A 27,817-nucleotide genomic window follows, 5' to 3' on the forward strand; every position below is an offset into this window, starting at 1 on the left:
TGGCTCATAAATGAATGGAATTAATTAATTAATTAATTGTTCATGTTTTCTTATGAACACTATCTTAACAGCTTCTTTATAACAATAATGACAATAGAATACAATAATAGAAAAGAATAGAAACAATACATTATTATTATTATTATTATTATTATTATTATTATTATTATTACTATATCAGAAGACAAATATGTTTTTCCTCATGAAAGTAATACTGCCTGCTGTGATGTTCATTCACAGACTAGCAGCTGTATTTGCATGGTATAAAGATGACTTTATGTAGTGAACTCTCCAGCACCAGACTACCTCACAGCAGCACTGGCAGGAAAATGCCTGACAGCTAGTCCCAAACCATCCCAAATCTCACAAATACTTCAGTGATAATAAAAAAATGCAACTTCAGAGATAATGAAAAAATGTCTCTTCAGGGGTAATGCAAAAATGCACATTCAAGGCTAATTAGATATTGCCTATTCAAGGGTAATGTAAAAATGTCTCTTCAGGGATAATTAGATAGTGCTGCTTCAGAATCTCTCTCATCCTGCACAACAGGTGATCTGACTCTATCAAAAATCTGATTCATGACTTAAGACTTGCATGTTTATTTAGACAGACACTCTTCACAGATTGGAACTGATTCCCAGTGTGGAGCATCACAGAGCCGAGATGAAATTACGAGTGAAGGTGCTCATTGCACTGCTTTGTGTCACTGGCATTGGTGTGATTCTGAACGTACATGTTTTAAGAGAGCTTGCAGAATACACACCGCCTGAGGACACCAGCCCCTGCACTAAACGTTTATCAGAAGATGATCGGAGGTTGATGCACTGCTTCAACAACTCTGTTGAACTTTTTTTGTCAGCAAATTACAGTCTCCCAGAGGATGCTTTCAACTGGTGGAAGGTGAGCTGTCACCTTACAAGGAAACAGTCTCAGCCTTTCATAAGGCCATCGAACTTTTTTCTGTTTCACAATTTGATGTCATTATACAACTCATAACTGGTTTAACAGCAATGTACTTTTGGTTTGTGTGTCAGCGTTTACAGGTTGAGCAGCGCAGCTTCCGTGCCTACAATGAAATAGTGGACAGGCTGTTTGAGATCATCCCACCCAGTCCAGTTCTGACCGAGCCCAGTCCTGACTGCTGCAGGACCTGTGCTGTGGTGGGGAATTCTGTTAACTTGAACGGATCGCATTATGGACCTGACATAGATTCTCATGACATTGTCATCAGGTAAATAAGCTGGCTAAGGAAAGCTGTTTTAAAGGAACAGTTCACCCAAAACTGAAAATGTAGTCATCATCTCCTCACCCCCATGCTGATGGAAAGTTGAGTGTAGTTTTGCAGTCCACGAACACTTCTGGAGCTTCACAACAAAACAGTGGTGCAGCATTCTCCTTAAGAACTGAGGTAGACAGGGACTTGTTTTAAAATGTAGTGGAAACTGACTGGATTCATTTTTGGGTGAACTTCCTTTAATCCTTTAATTGCTGGTTTGAAACAGTGGAACCAACATACAAAATGTTTCCTCAATGTAAGAAAAAAATAAATAAAAATCAAGCAATCCTATGAACAGTATCCCTCTGTACTGTTCAGAATTAACCATGGTCATACCAAAGGCTACGAAGCAGATGTTGGGACCAGAACAACTCATCATGTCATGTATCCAGAAAGTGCTGTGGACTTGGATATCACCACCCACCTCGTGCTGGTACCTTTTAAGATACTGGATCTTGAGTGGCTCATGAAGGCCTTGACCACGGAATTCCATGGAAAGTGAGTCATATTTTTTATGGACTACATAGAGTAAATGTGATCATAAAGTGTTGGATACAGACAGACAGAGACAGAGAGAATATTTGGTAAGAACGAAATTGAGAAAGAATCCAAAACTGGTCAATAATATGAAGTGTTTTTGTGAGTCATTTATTTTATTCCTGCATTCCTAAAATTAAATACAAAGAACAGCTAAGACAGATGAGGATCACAGTAGTTTTGCAGGTATTTCATTACAAACCAATGTAAAGGGAAAAAATAATCATTTTGACCTGATTATGGTGTTAAGGGATCAACAAAATTGTAACATTTTCTTCCTGAAGGGGGACAGTGGCTCATGAGGCAGAGCAGATCAACTCAGCAATGATAACATGTCAAAGTTAGCTAAAACTAAATATGTAGTTTTGTTAGTTAAACCTTACCAAGTAGTTTTGTTCGCTTAACGGAAATATGTACTTTTATAAACTTAACCAAATATTTTTGTCAGCTAAACCTAAATAGCTTTGTTAGCTAAAAATAACTTGAATTTTGTTGGTTAAACCTCATTATGTAGTTTTGTTAGTTAAGCCTTACCAAGTAGTTTTGTCATCTGAACCAGAAAGTTTTGTTAGCTAAACGGAAATATGTAGTTTTTTCTTTTTTTTTCTTTTTTTTTTTTTTTAGCTAAATCTAACCAAGTTGCTTTGTTAGCTAAACCAAAATATGTAGTTTTGTTAGCTAAACTGAAATATGTACTTTTATAAACTTAACCAAATATTTTTGTTAGCTAGACCTAAATAGTTTTGTTAGCTAAAACTGAGCAATTTTGTTGGTTAAACCTTATTGTGTAGTTTTGTTAGTTAAGTCTAACCAAGTAGTGTTGTTATCTGAACCAGAAAGTTGTGTCAGCTAAACTGGAATATGTAGTTTGTTTTTTTTGTTTTTTTAGCTAAATCTAACCAAGTTGCTTTGTTGGCTAAACCTAATCTGGTAGTTTTGTAAGTTAAACTGAAATATGTAGTTTTTTTGGCTAAACAGCGTAAACCTAACTTTACTGCGATAACCTAGGAATATTATGCAAGCATCCTGGGAAGGGCATTCAAATCAAGAATCACAGTTTTCTTTTGGGGTGCCTGTTATATCATTTTACTGACAAAAGTATTTCATTGCATGTTAAGTTTGACATTTCATTGTATTTTCAATAGGTCATATGCGCCAATAAAATCAAATATCACAGCTAACAAGGAGTTGGTGAGTTTTTTTGAATGCATTCAACAATGAACTGTATTGGCTAAAAATGTGACACTTAACAAAAATAAGTTTAAAGGCCAATCCTGATTTATAACAGGTGATGGTGGTGAATCCAGCTTTTATGAGGTGTGTTCATGACAGTTGGCTGATAAAGAAGGGCCAGTATCCCTCTACCGGCTTCATGGTTTTGATTCTTGCCCTACGTATTTGTGATGAGGTAAGTTCATTTTAAAATTGGGAATTTTCCTCATGAAAGCCACCATTGTTACTGTGACAGATTAATGACTGACAAGTAGATGCAAATATCAGATGGCTTATGGAAATAGCAAGCAAATGTATGTGATTCAGGGAGACGTTAAGCAGGCTTTCACTAGGTTTTCAGTTCCTAAAAAGTCCTCCAATGTCACTGATGAAATATGTTTGTCAGCCTTTCAAAATGATCACTGCAGGACAGCATTAAGTCACCTTTATAGTGGAAGCATGAAAACTGCAGCAGTGCCTCTCTGAACAAACATGGCAACTCCCTGGGAACAAACAGAGAGTTTGAACATTTTTTCTTTGTTTAGGAAGTTGTCACGTTTGGTGTAGATTCATAGTCTGTAACAGTAATGTCATAGCCTAGCATCTCGAGGGGAAAAGGGGCTAGAAAAAATGTTGTCAATTTCCCTTGATTTAAGTTACAATGATGGCTCTGGAACAACATTCATACTGATATAGGAACAACACCAACACTGCAACCAATGCACCCACGGGAACCACTGGATAAGGTCAAGTTAGCAGAGTTGGTATGAGTTGTTGGAGCTTTCTTAAGTTAATGTTCAGGAGTTACTCTTTGTTATCAATAAACATAAACACCAAAGTTGACCCTACAGGGGTGTATTAGCCTGTGTGGCAGAAATGTACTGAGCCCTCTGACAGGTGACGCCATTCTCTTACCCTGCCCTAACTTTAAAACTGCCTTTGAATCAGACTCTAACCCCAGCAAAGAGCAGTGTGAGGCTTGATATACCTGCTAACCTAAAGTTGATTGAATGGTATAACTGGCTTGATAGTTCAATCTGAACATTATGGCCCAGTCAGTGCTCATTTCTTGTGATCGTTTCCAAAATTAACATCCTGACATTAGTAATGAACATCTTTCTGTCTGAAGTGATGCAGTTGATTATCATATGTTTGTATTTGTTTTCCCAGGTCCATGTGTTCGGTTATGGAGCAGACAATGATGGAAACTGGAGTCATTACTGGGAAAAAATCAAAAACAAAAAGTATAAAACTGGAATACACCCTGGAACTCATGAGTATGGTATCATCCGGAAGCTAGCAGAGCAACAAAAACTCAAGTTTTATGAAGGGTGCTGATGTTTCTCTCAATATATAAATTATAAAACATCCTGATAGGAGATGCAAAGTAAGATTCAATAGCCCCTTTAAAAAAGCTTCAGTTTAAAAGAAAAAACATTTGTTTCAGGTGCAGGCAGATCTGTTTTTGCATAGTATAGTTTAGGAAAATCCAATAGGCTTGGAAAACAGGCAGCCACCTTTGCAAGAGCTGTAAATTATTTGAATATATCACTGGCTGGTAGTCTATTTTGACTATTAACTTTATAGATTCAGGATAAAAATTTGTTTTGGTCTTCTTTTATCGAGCACATACATTGCTCACATGCAGTAAAAAAGGTCTGACAAATTTGTTTATGCTTTATTGATGAGATAATATGTTTTGTATGACAACACAGGATGTGACATAAACCTCAATTTCATAATATGAGCCAGTATATATTCATGATAATAAACAGTATATATTCAGAATATCAGTAAGTTTGTGTGTGTGTGTGTGTGTGTGTGTGTGTGTGTGTGTGTGTGTGTGTGTGTGTGTGTATGTGTACTATAAGTGTGCTATAGTTGAGTTTTTCTACAACTTCATCCACAAATTGGTCCCATGAAAACTGCCTAGGAGGATAAGTTAAAAATGAAAATTCTGTCCGATCCAATCACCCCCATGATCCAAAACAACTGAAGTGTGTATATGGGGAGTTGTTTTAAAACGGCTCCATACATCTTGTCCCGTGTAATCCAAATTGATGTGTAAAGAACTTATTTACACCCTTTTTAAAGCAGAAATCTTCACTGTAGCTGCTGAGCTAAAAGTGCTAAAGCATCTGAGGGGAGTGCACGAGCTCAGCCATTTTTTCCAACGCAGTTTGGGATCTCAGAGCTTCTGGAGATAAGGTCGGTCCAGCTGTATGGAGCCATTTCACATTTTTTTCATTGCCATTTACATACTTCAGAATGCTGCAACGTTGTTTTGCTGTGAAGCTCCAGAAATGTTTGTAGACTATGAAACTTCACCCCACTTCCCATCACTGCATGGGGCTGAATAGATAATGACTGAATTTTCAGCTTTGGGTGAACTTATCCTTTAAAGCCCCAATCCTTCATTTTTGACGATATAAACGTATCATATTTAGTTTAATAGCTTGGCTGCGATGTCACATTCAGTAGTCATCTCTTCATTGGTCTGTTTTAAGGAAGTTTTTCTGCACCTGTCATCAGACTAATATGAGCAACAAGCCGGAGGACCACAGACCACCTTTACTACATATTTCGTTCAGCTGTGGTTTGGCATCATGAGTTTTAGGTCATACATACCTCGATACATTTTAAAATATAGGGGTGCAGAAAGAAACTTCCACAAAGGATACACTTGTGCATCCTGGCTCAAAGTTCCTCTGTAAGGCCTCCTTTGTCCTCCCTCCTCTCCCCTCAAAGAGCATTTCAGGAATTGAGACATCCTTCAGTATGGTGTGCTGACATCGATTTCCAGGTCACAGGCAGGAGGCCGGAGGAGCGAGGAGATAAGGAGGCACAAAACAGAGAAATGAGAGGAGCCGCTTGACTAAACACACTCTGACATTGACTGAACAGCTCTCTCTGGTGGACGATATGTAGCCTCCAGTATGTGAATGTAAGTGGGTTACAGATTTTGCTTCAGAAAAGAGTCATTTAGTTCCCACCACTAAATGAAAATGCCAAAAGACAATACTTATGAATACATTTTTGTTAAATCCTTACTACAAGATGAAAACATATTTTTAAAACTTTTGCAAAGCATTTGTCTCTAGCGTTCAATATTAACATCCTGAGGTGTTGAGCTAAACACAAAAACCTGTGTGGGTGTGACTTGATTAGATGTGATGTGACCTGTCCCACAACACCAACACAACTGTCAGCATCTTGAATTGTTGGCTCCTGATTGTGCATGGAAGTGGCGACCTGCCCTGTTCAAAACAAAATGTGATGAAGGTGCCCTGTGGAGGGGAACACAGACGTTCAGAAAAGAGAAAAATCTGAGCCGCAATCCTTTTTTTTTAAAGGATTTTAGGCTTTAAATCCTTTATTTAGATGGTTATTTCATGCTGAAATTCTTAAAAACATTTACCATGCATGTGAAAAATGAGCCAGCCATGGTTAGCAGCACAAACCTGGTATTTTTTAACCATTTTGCCAGAAGAGTGACTTGTCATACACAGATGTGGCTGATAAATGTAAATATGACTTTTTGTATTGTGTATACTGGCAGCCTAACTCTCAGAGGAATGCAGTTATTGTTGCTATTGATGCTTTAATGCCTTTTGTGCAATAACAAGTCTGTAGTGAGAATACTTTGTAATTAAAGTAATGCTGGAATATGTAACACTGCCTGCTTCACCAAGCTGTTAAATTGATGCTATTTGTCATTTGGACGCAGCCTGACCTCAGACACTGCTTACAGCTTTATTCTGACAGGAAATGATATTGCAGAGTAGTTGGCACCTGATGCAAGGTGTGTTATTTTGCTGTTGAGTCCTTAATTATCTCTGGCCCTTCTCTAATAATTCCCTGTTAACTTTTTTGATTATTTGATGATTCATTAGAAAATGATAGCAGCTACCTACAGTGGACAATCCAAGAGGTTATGGTGGAAATGTTTGATTATTTCAACCATGTTTTTTGTGAGCGTGCATGCAAGAGGTGCTGCTTGATCCAAGCAAATTGTGTTTATTGGATTTCTGTGACAATGTTTGGATGAACAGATTTAGACTGGATGGGTTTTTATCCACCTGTTATATATTAAAAAAAGTTATCACAAACACTTTGGACGCTTCATTGATTTCTATTTGCTGTATTTAAAGCATTCTTTAAAAATATATTTGTTCATTTATGTAAGCTGCCAGGGTTAAAAGCTGAAAGTATAAGGACGGAGTGCTGGTCCGATAATGACAATCGCAGCAGGAAGTGAAAAGATGATTACTTTTCTTAATTCTCCTTCTCGAGATGTGCTGTAAGACTCCTTACAGCTTCTAAATCAATAGGAAAATGGACATAAAACTCAGGATTATGTGGATCATTGTTCTGTTCGTCTTTGTGACCTTGTCTATGAACAAATGAAAAAATGCTGTGCGGTAGAAAATGTTTTGAACAAGCCACACAGAACCACTCAACATACTGGAATAAATGAAATGAATGAGATTTGACTTAACTTGCACTCAGCAGAGAAAATGTTCAGTGAAAGGACCGGAGCGAGAGAAGGAATCTAAAAAATGGGAAAACATTTTTGCTGAAGAATTCGGTTTTAGTAAAATGTTTCAGGAGGAGGCAAACGTCTCCGGTTAGAAAAATTACAAATCAGTAATCCCTAGTGAAAAAGGGAAAAATAAGGGAAATACATAAACTGGGTTGAAAAAGCTGATTCCAGTAAAGATGAATAGGAAATAATGAATCTTCATGTGAGCCCGACCAGTTTATGTCATGACGGTAAATAACAGGTGAAATACTAAACGTAGCTTATTCAGGTTAAAGCAGCTACACTGTTATAAATAAAGGTGAAAAACTAAATGAGATATACAACATGCACCCAGAATCCCCCTCTGTGCTGACATGCCAAATAACACACTATGCCGGCCTCCCTCTTCGTGCTGAAGTAGTTTATCCAGCTAGCCCAAACAATCGAGTATGCCTAGAAAAGACTCACAGACCGGACAGGTGGCGTTGTCTCTGACCTTTACTGAGGAACATATCTCGACTGTGAAACTGCAATACAAGATATCCACAAATACAGGTTTTTAAAATGCAGCCATACACACAGAATAATAATCACAATGACTGAGGGAAGTACAAACAACATTGATCAATATGCACAAACAGAGAAAAAGTGTAGTAGAACACTTCAAAATGAATGTAACAACATGAACCAGAACAACATCAGAGCTACATGGTTAACAAGTTAACAGCTGAGCAAATCTGCCTCTTATACATACATGGAAGAATTATTACAATGTACAACATAAACCCGATTGTAATACACAACCAATCCTCACCAAACTTATAAAGCATAAAAACTAATGGATATGGCCTTCTGTGGCTTCAATGACAAAAATAATATCTTCCAACAGCACAAAGAACGATGAGAATCGTCTGCACCAGCCATGTGCGCTCCTTATCCCAAACCGAAAGTGAAACTTAACTAAACGGGAGTGAAGTCTGCATTCAGCCTTTGCGTCCACAGGGGGGCAGCATTGCACTGTATTAAAACATCAGATAGCTTAAAGGAATAGTTCACTCTAAAACAAAATTCAGTCATTATCGACTCACATGCTGATGAGGAGTCCGGTGTAGTTTCTTATTCCTCAAAGTGCAGCTGGAGACCCGTGGTGCTTCCCTCCAGCATGAGTATGCCATATAACGAGCGTCAATTGTGACCGAGAGAAAAAGGTCCATAAAACCACACAAAAACTTTGTAATATTCCTCCATACTGCTCGTCCGCTGCAATCCAAGTGTCCTGAAGTGGCGACATCCAGAGTTTACTCGAAACAACGTCATTTAGTACATTTTTACAGCCTAAACAGTCACTATGCTATGTTTACACGGAGGCACGCTCCGCATTCACGCGAGCCTCCCTCGCAGCCGATTGCACTACGGAAGCCGCGCCCGACAAGATGAACGAGACTCGCGATAGATACACACCGGCATTTACTTCCTGTTTAGAGCGACCGCGCGACACACAAACACAAGAGGGATCTGCTGCACTGGTAATTTGAAACTTTGACACTCACAGCAGCATGTAAATACCGGTATCTCTTTTCCTCATCTAGGTACATCCTGTACCTTGACCTAGCTGATGCAAATGAGGACAGCAGCTCCTTGGTGATGGGGATCTTGAGGACACCCCCACAAACGGTGACATAGTCACAGATCAGTCGCTGGGTGACCATTGTTTCTTCTTGCATGTTGCAAGTTTCAACCTCTTTGTTTATTGAGAAGCCTCTCTCAACTGTTGCCTGGCCATGTGAGAGGAGAAGAAGCTTCTTACAAAAATCCCATAGCTCAGAATAGCATTTGCTCTGGAAAGCTTGATGGAGGAAGACATCCACCCTTGTCTCAGTGGGTCGGAAGGAGTGGAAGGTGTCATTTCCAGCCTCAACGGATAAGAAATCACAGAACTGCTGTGTAATCACGTCACCTGCAAGAAACAATACAGAGGCACAGGCAAAATTCAATGAAAAAATGCAAACACTTTATTTTACAGTCACACTAGGTACTAGATAAGAACAAGGCAAATTCATAGTAATAATATACACGTTCTGGATACCTAACACTTCTTTAGATGCTATTTACATCACTCTTAGTTTCTTTTATATTTAGAGACGGACATCACAATTAATGCAGAAAGAAAACTTGAACTGCTCTATTCTCTCATACTGGCTGAGACACCTCCTGACAACTGCTTATCGTGCCGAAACCTCTGGAAGAGGATCCTTAGCTTTCCCTGGCACCATTCTGGATCAAAGAACATCTTTCTAGGGTCCAAACAGGCCAGCTGCCTCACAGTTGGATATTTTAAGGGGCTCTTGTCTTGCACTTTCTGCAGGATAGTTGACATCACCTTGATGCAGTCCCTCTTAAACTCTAGGACTGTGAGTTCTCCTATCTTTTTCTGTCTTTGGAGTTCCTGATGGGGATAATGAGAGTTACCTATGTAACAACTAGTAAATCCATTTTCTGGATCCTGGTAATATTTTAAACAATAACCTGATACACTACCTTCAGGGTTGATTCTGCTCCCAAGCCGATGTTCACTTCTTTAGGACGGACCAAATTCTTTTTGTCACCAACATCCAGTCTGGCTAACTGGAGTGGACTGATGTCCTGAAGGACCTCCCTCTTGATGAAACGTCTCAAAATACACTGTGAACAGAAAAGCTAAAAATATAACCCATATAATTACAACCATATTGAGTGGACAATATATCAACACTGCTTTGCTTCTTTGTTTTCTTCTTTCAGATTTTGTCAACAAGATATAATATAATTGTCATATAATATATATGTATAAAATCAGAAATAAACACAAAGTTTAGTCGTAGAATATAAATACCTTCATCAATTCTGCCAAATCGTTCACAAGGAATGGCATCATTGGCACATCTGTCTGATATGTGCTCAGGAAGGGGCTGGAGGTCCTGATGACAGACATGTAGAAGTAAAGTTTTGCCATGATAAGAGGATCTTTCTTTGTCGTTTCAAGGGTGTCAAAAGATGAGGTTCCTGGATTTGGTAGCCTCTTGGTCCTGACTGCATCCACGTACATGGTCACTGAAGGCCATACCTCTAAAGCCCTCTCCACAGCTGGTAAGTTCTCAAGCCACCGGTGGCCACAGAATGGCAGTGGAAATTGTGTGGTTTTGGTAAGAACTGTGAAGTCCTCCCTCCTTGCAGGTGTATTATGGAAGAGTGTGTGCATGGCCTTCAGAACTTTGTCCAGTTGCCACATGATGAAGCCGCCTTTGCAAGCATTATGTAAGGTGTGGAGGCCACAGCTTCCTACCACAATCAGTTGAGCGCCGCCATACTGCTCTAACTGTTCTTGCTGCAGTAGCTCCAGGAACTTCCAATTAACGTTTGGTCCGTCCATGGAGACGGACAACAGCTTACGCCTATCCAGGTCCTTGGCACCTTGCTGAGAATAAACAATGATGAAGCATGCTGGATTAATCTAGTAAAGATTTAGCAAACTGTCATGCAGCATATTATCTTTGTAATGGATAGAAGGCTGACACAGAAAAGGAATCAATAATAATATAAACTGACAACAAGTCAAAGCTGAAGACCGTACAATTTGCAGTGGTGTTGACTGGACTGCATTTTATTGAAAGTTTTGGTCGCCACATTTACATAAATGAGATGGGCAGAATGATCTTTCTAATTTTCTGCTCCCTTAATGATCTATGTGTGCCGCCTACTTACTTTGAAATGGCGTAGTAAATCCTGGGCTGTTCCATGTCCCATGAACTGCGATCCTGCATATCTGGACTGGACGTGATCTTCGCACCAATAGCGGACATGCAGATCCAGTTGTTTTGTTTTTATGGTCTGGTTGAGGCTCTCATCAAACATTAAAACAAACACGTCCTTGTTAGCATCTGCCACAAGCTGCTCTGAAATGTACGGGGCTATTCCAAACTTGCTGATGTAGCCCGTCTTGTGAACCGCGTGCAAATGAGTGGGCAATATCAGAGTCTGGGAACATTGCACGGAATAAGTCTCCAATTCCCTCATTTGATTTGTATGATTGGTGTTTTGTCACGGTGTTCAGACCACAGTACCTCTGCTTTCAGTGTAGGCGTGCACCCGAACATTGTCCGGAGATTTGGTGCAGCTGTCCCGGTCGTTGATATCGGAGAAGGGGATGGATGCACGGTAGAGACGAGAGTAGAACAGAACTGGGAAATACCTGCCGTTTGTTGACAGCTTGATTTTGAGGCTTTGTGTTTGGCGCTGTGCATGTGGGACTCCACTGCCTTGATTCCCATCGTGCCGAGTTTGAAACATTTCCTGCACAAAATACACCGTGCCTCGTATAAATTGCCTGGTACCGGTTTCAGCCATCCAGAAAAATCTTTGTTGACGTGCATCTGCTCTGAGAGTCATGGCCGCAAACACATCACTGTTTTGTTGGTTCCGCTCTCGTGATTGCGTGATGTTACTGCTATTCGGCAAATTATTTAAAAAAAATAAATGTTACCTATTATTTTTAGATTTGAGACTAATTACGATCACAAAATCCTACTTATCATGTGTTAACATTTTTAAGACTTTTGAAAGATTGATTTAAGACATTTTAATGCCAATGAAGGCCTTATTTTTAGATTAATGAATTCAATGCTTTTTAAGACTCTTTAAGGATCCGCGGGAACCCTGGAGAACATGGAGTCCAGTATGCATCATGCCACACCAATGAGGCGATCCCATGCACCACCCATGTGGGACAAGCGAGGTGGGTTGAATATCCAGCTACATTTCTGTTCTTGAAGAGACGAATCCCACGTTGGACTTGTCATCGTGGTTGGTGATCCTCAAGTAAACAACAGCTGAGATTGCCTTGACTGAAGCATCGGCGAAGATGGGAATAACATCGGGGAATCTGCAGCTATTGCAGATGCTGGAGCGAAGCTTTCCATTTCTCCCGTTCTGCTCTCTTATCATCAGGGAGAGGAGAGTCCCATTCTCCTACTTGTGTTGACAGCTGCCTGAGAAGAAACCTGCTTTGTACCGTGACGGGTGCGATGAATCCGAGAGGATCAAAAATCCTGTTCACTACAGAGAGCACACCTCTACGTGTGAATGACTTGTCATCAACCTGAACTCTGCATGTGAACATGTCTGTGATGAGGTTCCAACAAACCCCTAAGCTGTGCTGCAAGGGCAGCACATCCTTCTACAGATCCAGATTTTGAACATCCTTAGCAAGATCGTCGGTGGGGATGGCATCCATCACAGCGGTCCTGTTAGAGGCTATTTTGTGTAGCCGAAGGTTGGAGAGTGCCAGGGCTGCTAGAGCACGTTGGAGAACAGAGGTAGCCTCTTCCTCTGTGGCGAAAGACTTCAATGCATCGTCCACATAGAAATCCTCTTCTACAAATTTCCTGACATCACTCCCATAGCTGTCTTCTTCCTCTCTGGCAGCCCTCTTCAGGCCATAAATGGCAACCGCTGGAGACGGAGTGTTGTCAAAGACGTGGACCTTCATACGATAGTCCACGATGTCGCTGTTCATGTCGTTGTTTTGGAACCACAAAAAACATAAATAATTTCTGTGTTCCTCTTTGACCACGAAACAGTGTTACATGTGTTCAGTGTCCTCTGTTACAGCAACCTGTTCCTTCTGGAATCTCAGTAGCACCCCCAGAAGGCTGTTGTTAAGATCTGGTCCGGTGAGAAGGACATCATTTAGAGACCCCGAAATAACGAGCACTCGAATCAAAAATAATGCGGATCTTGCCGGGCTTTCTGGGGTGGTACACACCGAATGATGGAAGATACCAGCGTTCTTGGTGATCTTGCAGCAGGGGGGGCAATTCTGAATGGTCATTATCCAACATCTTCTGAATGAAGTCCAAGTAGTGTGCTTTCATTTCAGGGTTTTTCTCAAGAAAGTTGCAGAGTGTTGTCAGTCGTTTGTAAGCATATCCCCTGTTATTAGGGAGCTGTCTCCTGGGCGCCCTGAAGGGCAGAGGAGCCACCCAGCTGTTTGCACTGTCCTTAAATACCTCTCTGTCCATTATCTGTATAAACCTCTGCTCATCAATAGATGGAGTGAGCTTGCTGTCGTTCTTGGTGCATAAAAAGACTGACTCACCCATGTCTTCTCCTGTGGGAATCTTTGTGTTGAGTAGGAATGGATGCACTTGATGAAGTGTTTGATGAGCCGACCGTTTGAAGATTTCTCTTACCTGAAGGTGACTTTCACAGGGAGACAGATAGCTTGGACGGCCACTCTCAAGAATACACATCCTCAAGCTGCTCACTGTAGATGGCTTGTGGGCTTTACCAAGACATACATCCCCTATGACCACCCAACCCAGGTCCAATTTCTGGGCAAATAGGGCATTATGCGGACCATTAATCTGCTTGCGCACCTTATGGACATGGAGAATGTCTCTACCCAACAGCAGCAGGATGTTTGCAGTAGAGTCTAGAGGAGGGATCTCACTTGCAATGGCTTTGAGGTGCTTATGATGGGAAGCTGCGTTAGGGGTAGGTATTTTCGATCTGTTGTCTGGGATCTCCTCACATTCGACCAAGGTAGGGAGTTGCAGGTTGATTTTCTGGTCTATTGGCTCGACTGTATACATGCTCTTCTTCCGGCGGTTACCTTGCTCATCGAGGATAGTGTACATCTTCCTTGCTGCTTCGCGACTACCGTTGGGGTACACATTTACCAAACATATCTTCGAGCAGGCACAAGAGCTCATCCCTTTCCCACATACCTCTGTGCACCTCGGTGACACTTCCTCCTTTGTCTCATCCTCCTTCCCGCCATAGTCTGTATTTGCTTGAGGTGGCTTCAGTTTCGAGGGAGCAGGGCCAGAATGCAGAGCCGCAATATGCCTTGTCACTCCCACACTCAGTTCATACGATCTCTGCTTTGCAGTTTCTGGCTATATGGGCCATGGATGCACAACAATGGAAACAGATTGCTTTCTCCTTAATGTACTGTCTCCGTTCCTCAAGAAGTTTTTCCCCTTAAACCTCTACACTGAAGGAATTGAAGGGATGCAGCTTCTTATGGATGGGACAGTTCTTAAGTAGGTCAGCAGTTGGTTTTGTTGTAGACTGGTTGCTTTCCTGGTCTGGAGAAGATATCTGAGTCCTGTGGACTGACACCCGCTGTTTCATTTGACTGTAGCCATCGTTGGGACGCTCTCTCCTGAAAGGAGGACTAGATGAGCGAAGGATGAAGCTCGGGTCGTTTTGGGCTTTAGCTTCATCGTAGATGAACTTGGAAAACACAACGAATGGGGGGAATGATACCTGGTACTGTTCCTTATATTTGGAGCCATAGGCTGTCCATTTGTCCTGTAGGTGGTATGGAAGGTTTTCGAGGATGGGATGGATTCCTCTAGCTGTGTCCAAATAAGATAATCCAGGTAAGAAGTGATCCTCCTTAGCTGCCTCTATCTCTAATAGCAGGTCTGCCAGGTAATGAAGCTTCTGCACGTCCCTGCTGGATATCTTCGGAAAGTTCTCCAGTCTGGCAAAAAGAGCGCTTACAAGGGCTTCAGGTGTCCCATAACATTGCTCTAAACAGTCCCACGCCATTCTCAGACCAGCAGCAGGGTGCCTGATATGGACGGATTTGATCTGACGTACATGCTCTAAGGACTCTTAGGAGAGTCCTTCGATAGCATTGGAAAATGAAGACTTCCATGCCCAGTAGTTTTCCACCTTATCGTCGAACTTTGTTAGACCTGTGGTGATAAGTTGACTTCTGGCGAGGAACTTGGCGAGGTCAGCTGTGGCAGAAAGGCCGTTGAAACCACCATGATCATTAGTCCGATCTACTGCTGCGTCAGCATTAGTATTTGGGCTATGGCCTTGCCTTGCTCTACTAACTGTCCTCCTTGGACTGCCACTGGGAAAGGAAAGGTTGTGGTGTATTGCTGTGGCCTGGTCTGCTGGCATAGGGCTGATCTCTTCCTCATCTTTGACCAGCTGTTCCCTCAGGCTTACCTTAGTAGTTTGCTGTGTATGACCAGTGGCTTTGTCACTCTGTTTTTGCTGAGGCTGGGGAGCTTTGGGTTCTGGCCGGGGGGGAGGAGCTTTGGGTTCACATAATCTTGGTACTGCTTGGTATTGCACTGTATTAAAACATCAGATAGCTTAACAGTTCAGTATATGGCATTCAGAGGCCATGACACACACCATGTTAAGTTAACCTGATTTGTCCTCATGCATCAGAGGTAGTTGTGTTTCCAGCTGCCAGAGAACACTGTTGGCAGTAGTTTACAGTGATCAGGCTCAATCTCAGGTAAAGACAGAGCAGACAAAACCTCTGCTATATATCTGAGTAATATTGGACTGGATTTCTGTGTAATAGGCTATCAATGGGTATAAGAATGTGGGTAATATGAGCAGGGGTGGACTGGGACAAAAATTCAGCCCTGGCATTTTCTGTCCAGACCAGCCCACTACATTATCAGTGGACACCACGTAGAAGTCCACAAATCTTGCGGCGTCTTCTCTCACACATACTACAAAGGAGAGTCATATTCCTCGATAGCGGTTAACAAATAGAGCACGTAGCTATGAACACAAGGACTATCATATCAATGAAAGTGTGTGTGTCATAAAAAAAAGTCCTGACACCATCATTTATGAACAAGATAGTCAAATGGCTTTGTCGTGTTTTTATTAGGACACTTTACTAGTGTTTTGCAATGCAAAAAAGTCAGATCTTTGTGACCTGAAAATGCTCAAGACAACACTATACACAGCCACTTGAAAACTACAGTAAAAGTAACACATTTACACACAAATTAAAGTTACACACAAATTATACCTATTAAATAGTTATCACCTCAGTAAACAATAAATTAATTGAAAGATTACAATAAATTCAATGGTAAATATTGCAAATTAAACTTATTATTTCCTATAGGTTTGTTTTTATTTTGTGCTAAAATTCTAAGTATCTCAGCTTGATTTTGCATCTCTATTTACAGCTCATCAGTCCACGTTAATGTTTACTGTTGCTATGGCAACAAGAGACCGCTGACGTTAGCATCTGTTAGCTAGCTTAGTTAAATCATCTGAACAATAATAACCCATAATATCACAATTCGGCATATTTGAACAAAATCAACCACAACTACCAACAGTCACAGCCCTTCAACTCCGGGCTAATATGCTGTCACATGTTAGATTGTCAAAGTTAAAAAAATAATGGCTTCAATCCCTGAGGAGCTATGTTAGCATTGGGGCAGCTGCATTCATCAGTATGCAGTTAGTTAGGTCACATCACATTCAATGTAAAAACGTTTTTTACTTTGTTTTGGACATGTCTCAAAAATTTTGCCTAGCCAGCCCCTGGCTAATGTTACTTACCATGTCTGCCTCCACTCGCTCATCATCATTAGGTCCTCCTCCCTTGTCTCCTGGTGCAGCAGCACCTGTGGCTGCTGGCGGGTTGGTGTCACTGGTCCCGGTGTTGTGCCAGAAAACGACTCCTTGCCAGAAAACGACTAACGACTAACTACCTAACGACTAACCCTAACTCTAACCCCATGGGCGTTCCCGTTTTGGCAAGGAGTTGTTTTCTGGCACAACACCGGCACCAAAAAGGTCCGTCAACTTCGCACATTTAGAAGCCTCCACCTCCAGAGACTTCAACTATTTTGATCGCTGTTTCTCAGCACCACCCGGGCGTTTCTTCCTCTTATCCATTTTCAAGTAGCGGACACGACAGTTTCAAAGACGCTCACTACTACTACTCACTAACTTTACTACTGGCTCAGCAGCAGCCCATCCCGCCCACGGCCCGCCCATCAAGGTCCCGCCCCACCCTGGTTCGTGTAGTGATTGACAGCATTGTCAGGGCTTTCTGCGCCTGTCAGCCCATGACTGATTGACAATGACAAACAATAGACCAATTATATTTGTCGATGCTGGTAACACACTGTTAACCCTCTGTAGCCAATTGGCCGGCCCAATTAGAGGGAATTTAGAGAAGAAAAAAAAACAAAAAACATAGCGGACCGGACCGGCCCACATTGGGTCAAAGGCCCACCGGGATGATGCCCGGTATGCCAGATAGCCAGTCCAACCCTGCCTGTAGCAGTAGTAGTAGTAGTAGTAGTAAATGAAGAGTGTTACAAACCAGTAAGACAAAACAAGATCTGGTGTTGTTTAGACTGACAACCATGACGCTTTAACAAAGAATACAGTCACTCAGCTGTCTAAGATTGTATCTTTACCGTCATACTGAACTGAAAGCCACTGTTTGTTTAGACACATCGTCAGCCTGGAATCTGCTGACTGTCAAAACAACTGTGTCCTGAAGGGACTTCTGTTTCTTTTAGTCTCATGTTGAACCTACCTGATCAGTTACTCACCACTGACAGTGAGCTGTATGAAGTACAGTCCTGATCGAACAGTAGGACAAGACTGATATCTAGTGGTGAATGTATGGTATGTGCAGCTACTCAGCCACAGCTATTTAACACTCAGTTAACAATTAAGTGGTGCACTGGAGTAACACAGACACAATTATGGTAAAAATAAACTCCTCATTTACTCACCAACCTACCTACTCATGCTGATTAATGGATGTATCCAGAAATTAGACTGCTTCATAAGGCCCTGGCAGGGTCTCTATTTATAGACTCTATTTAAGAGGTCAACATGAACATAAATAAATAACATTTTTGGCATTATGGTGTCTATGTATGGTGTTTCAGGGATATCTGCAGAAGTTAGCATGCTAACCAGCTAGCCCGACCCATCCTGGTCCAAAGAAAACACCAAGAGTCTCGCTGGTCTCTGAGCTTCCATTCCCAACCTCTAACTGAGCTAACTAGCAGCTAAGGGCAGCTACAGGTAGCAGCAGTTAGGGGTTACCCTGGTGATGTGTGTGTGTGTGTGTGTGTGTGTGTGTGTGTGTGTGTGTGTGTGTTGATCATTTGCTAACAAGGGGGATGTCATTTCTCTTTTTGCTCCCATTTTTTCACGAGTTTAAGTAAAATAAATGAATAAATGAATAATACACTCTCAGCTGTTGGACACAAAATTGTTAAAATCTGTGTGAGTGAGCTTCTCTTTTTTCAAGATAATCCATCCACCTGACAGGTGTGACATATCAACATGCTGATTATACAGCAGGATCAGTGTGCAGGTGTGCTTATAAAAGGCCACTCTTAAGTGTGCAGCTCTATTTCAAAACCACATTTCGAGGGCACTGAACAATGGACATCACATGACTTACAGCATATGCATTTTGTGTTCACAGAACAAGGGAAAGGCGGGCATGATTAAGAAAACCAGCATTTGGTTTGTGGAGTGTTCCTCCACTCCTCCTCAGCGGCTGATATTTCTGGATATTGGCAGGAAGTGAAACATGCTGTTGGACACGTCGATCCAGAGCATCCCAACATGCTCAGTGGCTGAATTGTGTGGTGAGTATGCAGGCAGGGGGATGTTTTCAGATTCTCGTAATACGGGGCTGTGTATTGTCATGCTGCAAGATGAGGTGACACTGGTGGATGACTGGTGCGACAATAGGCCTCAGGACCTCGTCACGATATCTGTGTGCATTCAGATTGCCATATGAATAATGAGAGACACCTGTGCTTGTTGTCCATTATGCCTGCCCATACCATACACTCTGACAGTCTCTGTGAAGAGATCCTCTGATTTTACAAATCAACTGTTGTATCAGCTGTCTAGGCGGCCGTGATCAGACATTTATGCAGGCGAAGAAGCCGAGTGCAGAGGTGCTGACGTGGTTACATGTGCTCTGTATGAGGCTAGTTGGATGTACTGTTATGGGAGACAGCTTATGGTTGTGAAAAGAACATCAGATAAATGGGCAAGAGCTCTGGAGGACATTCCTGCTGTCTTTTCTTGCATGACAGCTGCACACGCCCTCATGTCACGCATGTACGGTGGCCCTGAAGTGCAAATCACAACGGCAAATCAGAACACACAACAACAAAACAGAAAACACAACAACAACTTACTAAACACAACAACAAATCAAAAACCACAACAACAAATCAAAAAACACAACCACAAATCAGAAAACACAACAACAAAACAGGAAACACAACAACAAAACAGAAAACACAACAACAAATTACTAAACACAACAACAAATTACTTAACACAACAACAAATCAAAAAACACAACAACAAAACAGAAAACACAACAACAAAACAGAAAACACAACAACAAATTACTAAACACAACAACAAAACAGAAAACACAACAACAAATCAGAAAACACAACAACAAAAAAGAAAACACAACAACAAATCAGAAAACACAACAACAAAAAAGAAAACACAACAACAAAAAAGAAAACACAACAACAAATCAGAAAACACAACAAAAAAGAAAACACAACAACAAAAAAGAATACACAACAACAAAAAAGAAAACACAACAACAAATCAGAAAACACAACAAAAAAGAAAACACAACAACAAAAAAGAAAACACAACAACAAATCAGAAAACACGACATTAACCAAACCGGAAAAGGTAGGTACTCTCGGGCGACATGAATCGTCGCTGATTGGACTGGTCCGTCCTTTGAACCGGAAGGACAACACCGCCGTTTTCTTTTTCGTTGTTGTGTTTTCTTTTTTGTTGTTGTGTTTTCTGATTTGTTGTTGTGCTTTCTTTTTTGTTGTTGTGTTTTCTTTTTTGTTGTTGTGTTTTCTGATTTGTTGTTGTGTTTTCTTTTTTGTTGTTGTGTTTTTTGATTTGTTGTTGTGTTTTCTTTTTTGTTGTTGTGTTTTCTTTTTTGTTGTGTTTTCTGATTTGTTGTTGTGTTTTCTTTTTTGTTGTTGTGTTTTCTTTTTTGTTGTTGTGTTTTCTGATTTGTTGTTGTGTTTTCTTTTTTGTTGTTGTGTTTTCTGATTTGTTGTTGTGTTTTCTGTTTTGTTGTTGTGTTTTCTTTTTTGTTGTTGTGTTTTCTTTTTTGTTGTTGTGTTTTCTGATTTGTTGTTGTGTTTTTTGATTTGTTGTTGTGGTTTTTGATTTGTTGTTGTGTTTAGTAAGTTGTTGTTGTGTTTTCTGTTTTGTTGTTGTGTGTTCTGATTTGCCGTTGTGATTTGCACTTCAGGGCCACCGTACGCATGTGATGTCTGTGGCATTGTGTTGTAGTAACCATGAAATCCATCCAGTTTCTATTTCTGTCAGTTAGCAAGTTGTAAAACAAAGTCATCAGAAAATGATATCCCAAAATGCATAAATAAAAACAAAACCAAGAAACTTAAAGGAATAGTTCACTCTAAAACAAAATTCAGTCATTATCGACTCACCCACATGCTGATGAGAAGTCCGGTGTAGTTTCTTATTCCTCAAAGTGCAGCTGGAGACCCGCGGGGGTACTCTCCGGACACGATAATCCATATAACGAGCTATAATGGCGCCCGGGAGAAAAGGTCCATAAAACTACACAAAAACTTTGTAATATTCCTCTATACTGCTCGTCCGCTGCAATCCAAGTGTCCTGAAGTGGCGACATCCAGAGTTTACTCGAAACGACATCATTGAGTACATTTTTACAGCCTAAACAGTCACTATGCTATGTTTTTTGCTAATGCTAACTACGGCATGCCAACATGCTCACAATAACAATGTCAGTGTGCTGATGTTCAACAGGTACGTTTCCCATGTTTATCATTTTAGTAAAGCATGCTAAACTTTCGTTAATTAGCATGAGACAGTAAGTATGGTTGTGGCTGATATATTTGGTCATAAATATTACAAACAACATTCAGAGCTGCAGCATGTAAAAACTGACCACTTGTCAAATTCACACTCAAAACAAATAGGGGTTAGGCATTATTACCAGAGTAACTGCATACTGCCGTGCAGCTAGAGGTTCAGACTGGGAGCTCGGGGTTTGTGTTTACACTGATAACACAGGAGCTTTAAAATGGGCTTGGCAAGCTGGTTAGCATGCTGACTTTAGTATATCTCTGCAACACAACAGGCTACGTAGCCAGCACAATGTCAAACTGATTTTTCTTCACATTCTGTTATTGAATTTTTTTAAGGTTTTGAACTAAATTCTTACATATTGCCCCTTTTTTAAAAAACAACAACACCACAGACAACCAGTGTTCATAATGTCTCAATTTTCAAAACTACCTGTAACTCCAATCCAAAGTTATGAACCATTTGCCAAAGTATAAGAACAGCTTTGTTGCATTTCTGTTTTGTAGCATTGTGCTGGTGTGACATCAGATAACATAACATAACATCCCCTCAACCACTTTGGTTCAGAAAATGTTAGAAATTGCTCAGGAACACTTGCACAATTTATCAGTTTATGACAGCAGACCAGGAGAACCTGAAGCCATCACTTTATCAGTTTATCTGAAAACCAGAGGCGGTGCTACACAGAATGATAAAGACGGACTCAGCAGGCAAACACACCACTCAGCGGGGATGATGGAGACTTTGTTGTTTGGAGCCAAACTCTGAAGGATACATGTGATGAAAGGTGACGAATTAGTTCACAGATCATTAGTTAAGTAACGTTTAATTAACAGTTACTTAATACAGTAACTGATATGTGATTAAGTAAGCATGATTACAGTTGCATTAAGGTTTATTTATTTGTATCTAACCGTGCATGTATTTCTGTTTATCTGCTATCAGAGAGGCTGAGCAAATCTAAAGTACAGTTTTATGACTTTAATGTTGTGACAACAGAAATTCATGTTCCATCCTGAGTTAACTTCCTGCATTAAATCATCACGAGTCCAGTAAAAGTTAAGCAGTAGATGCATGAAGTGTGATTTGTGCCCTCAATATAAAGCGTCACCCCAGAAAACCTAAAGAAATTCTAATAGAAATCGGGAGCGGCTTTGTGAGATGAGAGGGTACAAAGGCAATCACAGGGCAATTATTGCCACAAATGGACTTCACTGGGATTTGAGAGTAATTAGCAAGGACTTCCCTTCACCAGACCCATGCTGTCTAATTCCTCCATCCACAGAGAGCAAAACTGGCGGAGCAGCCTAATTTTAAAAGCAATCTCCCAGTCCCATCATAAGACTGGGATTTTCATTAGCATCTTGTTACTGCTCAACAGCAGTGCAATTACCTCTTAATTGGAGCTCATTTTGCACTTATTTATGGAATAATAATCAAGACTGCATCCTGCTGAGCTGAGAATTAGGTGGAAATGGCTACATGTTTGAATCCATAGAGATGACTGAGCCTGTAAGAGAAATCCTTTCAGATGTATGCTGTCGCGACTTTTGAATAAAGAACACTTACAGTTAAATCCCAACAGGAAAAACAAGACTAGGACTCGATCCTGTTTACAGTTTTTACCCCTACCTCTTGTTTTTGAGTGCCCCCTTGCCCCTCAGGACAGTTACAATGGGTTGCAATCTCCCTCAAGACCCTCATATGTCATCAGTAGTTTTCGATGGTCGTTTACATAAATAAATTTGACCGGCCATTTCCAATATACCGTCTTCAACTGTGGCAATTTCTCTTGCGTCTCTGTGGCAATCGTGGCACTATCACAACGCCATTTTCAATTGATTCTGGTGGAGAAAGAAAAGCATGGACGCTCGAAATTCGTTCTCAACTTCACTTTATTAATGAAGTTATCAGACAAAAAAAGAAGACTGCTTTATTTCTTGGCCAGTAGTGTTAGCTTCACAGGCTAACATTAGCAACCAGTGCTCCTCCCCCGCCAGTCTGCACTGATATTTGAGGAGTGGTACCAAGTGAAGCGACTTCACCGCTGGGCTTTAGTTACATTTGGGGCGTCATATCCCATCAAGGGTGGTAACCCTAACACTTCACCCTCTATCCCGACATGAACTGGGACATGCTACCGCTAGGCGTGAGCGCACAAACGGAGGGGTAGGGATACGTGGTAGGGGCAAGGGGTGTATTTGGATTGGGGCTCACCCGCAGATTCCACTGGATACGGTACAACTACGGTACGGCTCTGGTACGATTTTGCTCTGTCGTTCTCGTCAGGCAACCCCCACCAGCTGCGTTTTGAGTCCGCCACGGCGCAGCTCCGCCGATCAGCTGGAGTTACAAAACCGAGAAATTCCTGCGATAATTACATAATCATACACGACCGCAGTTATATGCATGTGTTATAAACACAACAACACGAAGTGTTCCCGAGTGACGGATTAGAAGAAGAGCTGGTATGCGTCTCTTTTTTGAGGTTTTTGTGTTTGTATCAACACGGAGTGTTTAATTTTGAAAATCAACCGGATGTCTTGTTGCTGTTTCGTGTCTGACTTCCTGTCTGCTCTGTGCTAAATTCGGCTGAATTGCTGCGTTGTGTTGCGGCGTCCGCCAGAATAGAAGTCCTGCGTATCTGATCCGCAGGGCTGCGGACTGCCGGAGCTGGGACGCAGCAGATACGCAGCGCAGCGGACCTGGTGGAAGTTAACACATAGACTAGAGTGCTACGGATCAGCTCCGCCGCCGTGGCGGAGCCGTAATGCAGCCGTACCGTATCCAGTGGAATCTGCGGGTCAGAGTTGACAGCTACGCTTGCAGCTTTGTAAGGCAGTTAGCAGTTCTTTGAGTTAATGCTAACATCAGTATGGTAACATGCTCTCAATTGATTATTGTATTTGGCATTGCCACCATTTTGTGTCATTTGATGGCATGCTACAATCAGCTTATTAGCACTAAACAAAATACAGGCTGATGAAAATATCAAAAGTTATTAGAATCCATCCTATGAGAGGCATTTTCATTTGGTAGGTGAAAAGAGAGGCTGGCGGGACTAGATAAAAAGGTCAGAGGATCAACAAAGTTGGTCAGCTTCATCCTCTGGGGACTATGAATGTCTGTGCAAAATGTCATGACAGTCAAGCTTGTGGTTGTTGAGGTATTTCAGTCGCAAGGACCAAGTGAAGACAGAGGTGGCCTGAAAAACACTTACAGTACATCCAATGAACAGAATCTGTCATGAATCTCATTTGAATCGTACTACACACCATAAAGACACTGTTAGCCCTGTATGCTGAAGGACTGAGACACATGATGTCACCAGCTCAACCAATCCAATCCCTCTACATCTCTTCTCTTCTCTCATTGTGTGTGATATCATATTTCTACATGGAAAGATTAATCACACCCGATTGTCAGAGTAAAGTGCCTTAGTGAGGGATTTCCCGACCTTCCATACATGAAACAAAACTATAAAAATAATAAGGCAGTCATAGCGGTGCACTCGGCAAGCCAGCAAAAATGACCAGGCCTTCGTTGGGCTCTGTTCTAATTGCGTCCCATAGATCAGGTGGACAGAGCCGGAGCCAGAACTAATTGAGCGCGGCTCCTTCTCCTGCTGGACTTGGGCGATTCCCCCTCCATGACTGATGGATGTGTCTCAGAGGAAGAGCCTGGCCCCTCTGCTCCTATCAAACTGATGACTAACATCTGTTGGATCACACTCTCAACTCGATGAAAAATATGAACGTGTATTAATACATATATATATTTTTAAAAATGTTCTGCTGGGGGGCAGAGCGGTAATGACTTCATCTAATCATTTCAGTGAAGAAATCTCAGCCTTACGTGCCTGGGATGAATGTTAACCTGCAGCAGTCAAGCCAAAAGAAAAAAAACAGATAGCTCTGCAGTTTCATCCACTAAGTCTTAATTAACTCAGCTACAATCCCAAATGCTTTGCCCAAAGATTGCTAATTCATATGTATCTGCTGTAACAGAATGATCTAAATAGCGCCATCTGGAGAAGTAAGTGAAGATGTCACTGTTTTACCGCAGGATTAAGAGTCTAAAGCCATGCTAGCAGCTCTGTGAGGCTGCCCCAATTATTGATCCTGCCACTGCAGCTTTAAAGGAGACATACTATTCTCAGATTCATAATTTTACTTTGGGTTACTACTACACTAGCTTTACATGCTTCAATGCCAAAAAAACATCAGTCCTCTCATACTGTCCAGTCCTGCAGCTCTGTATTACCCCTCTGTCTGAGATGCTCTGTTTTAGCTCTGGTCTCTTTGAGGACTCCCATTCTGGCATAGAAGGCATCCCAAATGAAGCCCTGAAATCTCCATATCTCCTTGAAGTCCTCTTTTGTCTGTTTCAGACATGTTTTGAGTATGGTATAATTCCATCATCATGGTATAAATCTATCATAAAACCTATCCCAAAGTCAGTAAAGAATGATCCCAGAATACCTCTTTATTACAGAGGCATCAGTCTCCTTAGTACAGTTTATAAGGTATATTCTAATATACTGAATTATAGGCTTACCCAATATTTGGAAATGAAACAGTGTCTTGTTGATGAGCAGAATGGGTTTAGAAAGTACCGTGCCTGCGTTGACCATATTCATTCAGTGTCAACTATTATTAGAGCCAGAATCGCCACAGGTAAACCCACTTTTTCATGCTTTGTTGATTTCCAAAAGGCATTTGATTGGATTAATAGAGATTTACTTGCCTTTAAACTGATGGAAGTAGGGGTGGATGGTAGATTCTACAAAGCTATCCAGAGTTTGTATGGTAGCCCAGTTGCTTGTGTAGAGATCAATGATATGTATACTGATTGGTTTGAAACCCCTTTTGGCGTGAAACAAGGTGATATTCTTTCCCCAACACTTTTTGCTTTGTTTGTGAATGATTTAGCTCTACAGATTAGGAAAAATAATTTGGGTATATGTTTGGATGACATTTATTTAGGTATTTTATTATACGCGGATGATATGATTTTACTGGCAGAATCTGAGTCTGATCTACAAAATATGCTAAATTTGGTTAGTTCTTGGTGTCATAAATGGAGATTGGTGATAAATCAGAGCAAAACACAGATAATGCATTTTAGAAACAAAGGCATGGAAAGAAGTAAACAAAAATTCTATTTTGATTCAGTCGCCTTAGAATATGTTAGCTCATATAAATATTTAGGTTTCTTTCTTGATGAATTTATGACATTTGAAACTGGTTTTAGGTGCCTTGCAGATTCAGCTGGGAGAGCTTTGGGATCAGTCATTAATAAAATGAAAGTTTGTAATGATTTGGGTTACTTTACATATACTCAATTGTATGATGCATGCGTCTCTCCCATACTGAATGATGCTGCAGGAGTGTGGGGATTTAAAGAGTCCAAAGCTATGGATACTATACAGAATAGAGCTATAAGATGTTTTTTGGGTGTTCATAGATTTGCGCCAATTCCAGCAAAAGAGGGAGATATGGGCTGGATTCCAGGATGTGTACAACGAAAATGTGAAATGATTCGACTGTGGAATCGACTAAACAAAATGGCAGAGGATAGAATAAATAAAAAAGTATTTATATGGAGTAAATTACATAGTTCTCCCTGGTCAAAAGAAATTTACTCCATTTTTGAGGAGGTGGATATGGTGTATATTTACAGGAATAACTTGTGTTGTAATGTTAACTGTAATGAAATTTGAAGAGAAATGGTTTGACAATGTTCTATTAAAACCAAAATTAAGGACATACATGCAGATTAAATCTAATTTTGGACCTGAATTATATGTTACATCACGTTTACAGAGAAGTCAAAGATCTTTAGTTGCACAGTTGAGATCTGGTATTCTTCCTCTGGCCATTGAGGTTGGTCGATTTAAAAATATTCCCGAGGAGAATAGAATATGTGAAATGTGTGAGCTAGATGAAGTAGAAAGTGAGTCTCATTTCCTTTTATACTGTACAAAGTATGACGATTTGAGAGAGGTATTATTTCATGAAATCTGTGGACAAAACCCTGAAATATTTTGGTGCTCTGATGAACAGAAGCTGGAGTGGTTATTTAATTTCAGTGTGTTTAAAACTGCTAGCTTTATTTCTCAAGCCTGGAAAAGAAGACAGATACATTTGTTTAATTAATTGCTGATGATTTCTCTTGAACCTTGGCATTGTCTTCCCATTTCTTTTTGTTTTCTTAGATAATGGTTTTGAACCTCTGTTTGTTTTCTTATTTCTTTGATGTGTTGATGATGTGCTCTGGATCCGGTTTGTTTTCTTGGTGTCTTATAAGCCCATGCGGGCTGGGCATACAAGTATGCATGACACAATAATAAAAGTCATTCATTCATTCATTCATTCTAATACCCCGTCTGCTCTGATTGGTCAGCTCGTACACGCCTGAATCAGCACTGCTTACTGCTTTAATTTTTTGTTTGCCGGATCGAATTAGATAATTGTGTAGGAGATACAGTACTAATAAATGTAGTTTATTAATCACTTGCAATTAATAAAGCACTCGTAAATGGG

At 40.9% G+C, this 27,817-nt stretch overlaps 2 protein-coding genes across 2 annotated transcripts; one reads left to right on the top strand and one right to left on the bottom strand.

The window, feature by feature from the left end:
* Positions 1 to 666: 666 nt before the first annotated feature.
* Positions 667 to 9,233, top strand: LOC311272309 (CMP-N-acetylneuraminate-beta-galactosamide-alpha-2,3-sialyltransferase 2-like; the record flags this gene model as incomplete). Its single annotated transcript, XM_084378655.1, has 7 exons — positions 667 to 903; positions 1,047 to 1,234; positions 1,598 to 1,777; positions 2,962 to 3,007; positions 3,105 to 3,224; positions 4,199 to 4,359; positions 9,140 to 9,233. The coding sequence occupies 7 exons, from the start codon at positions 667 to 669 to the stop codon at positions 9,231 to 9,233; spliced, it is 1,026 nt and encodes a 341-aa protein (XP_084234781.1).
* Positions 9,234 to 9,547: 314 nt separating this feature from the next.
* LOC311272616 (uncharacterized protein) lies at positions 9,548 to 16,978 on the bottom strand. The gene is made up of 4 exons (XM_084379148.1): positions 16,932 to 16,978; positions 10,423 to 11,004; positions 10,089 to 10,232; positions 9,548 to 9,996 (listed from the first exon to the last, which is right to left on the bottom strand). Exons 1-4 carry the CDS (start codon positions 16,932 to 16,934, stop codon positions 9,733 to 9,735), a joined length of 993 nt encoding a protein of 330 aa, XP_084235274.1. The 5' UTR covers positions 16,935 to 16,978; the 3' UTR covers positions 9,548 to 9,732.
* Between the last annotated feature and the right edge of the window lie 10,839 nt (positions 16,979 to 27,817).

This window comes from Pagrus pagrus (genome assembly GCF_965226575.1).
Source record: "Pagrus pagrus genome assembly, chromosome: 17".
Classification (NCBI taxonomy): Eukaryota; Metazoa; Chordata; class Actinopteri; order Spariformes; family Sparidae; genus Pagrus; species Pagrus pagrus.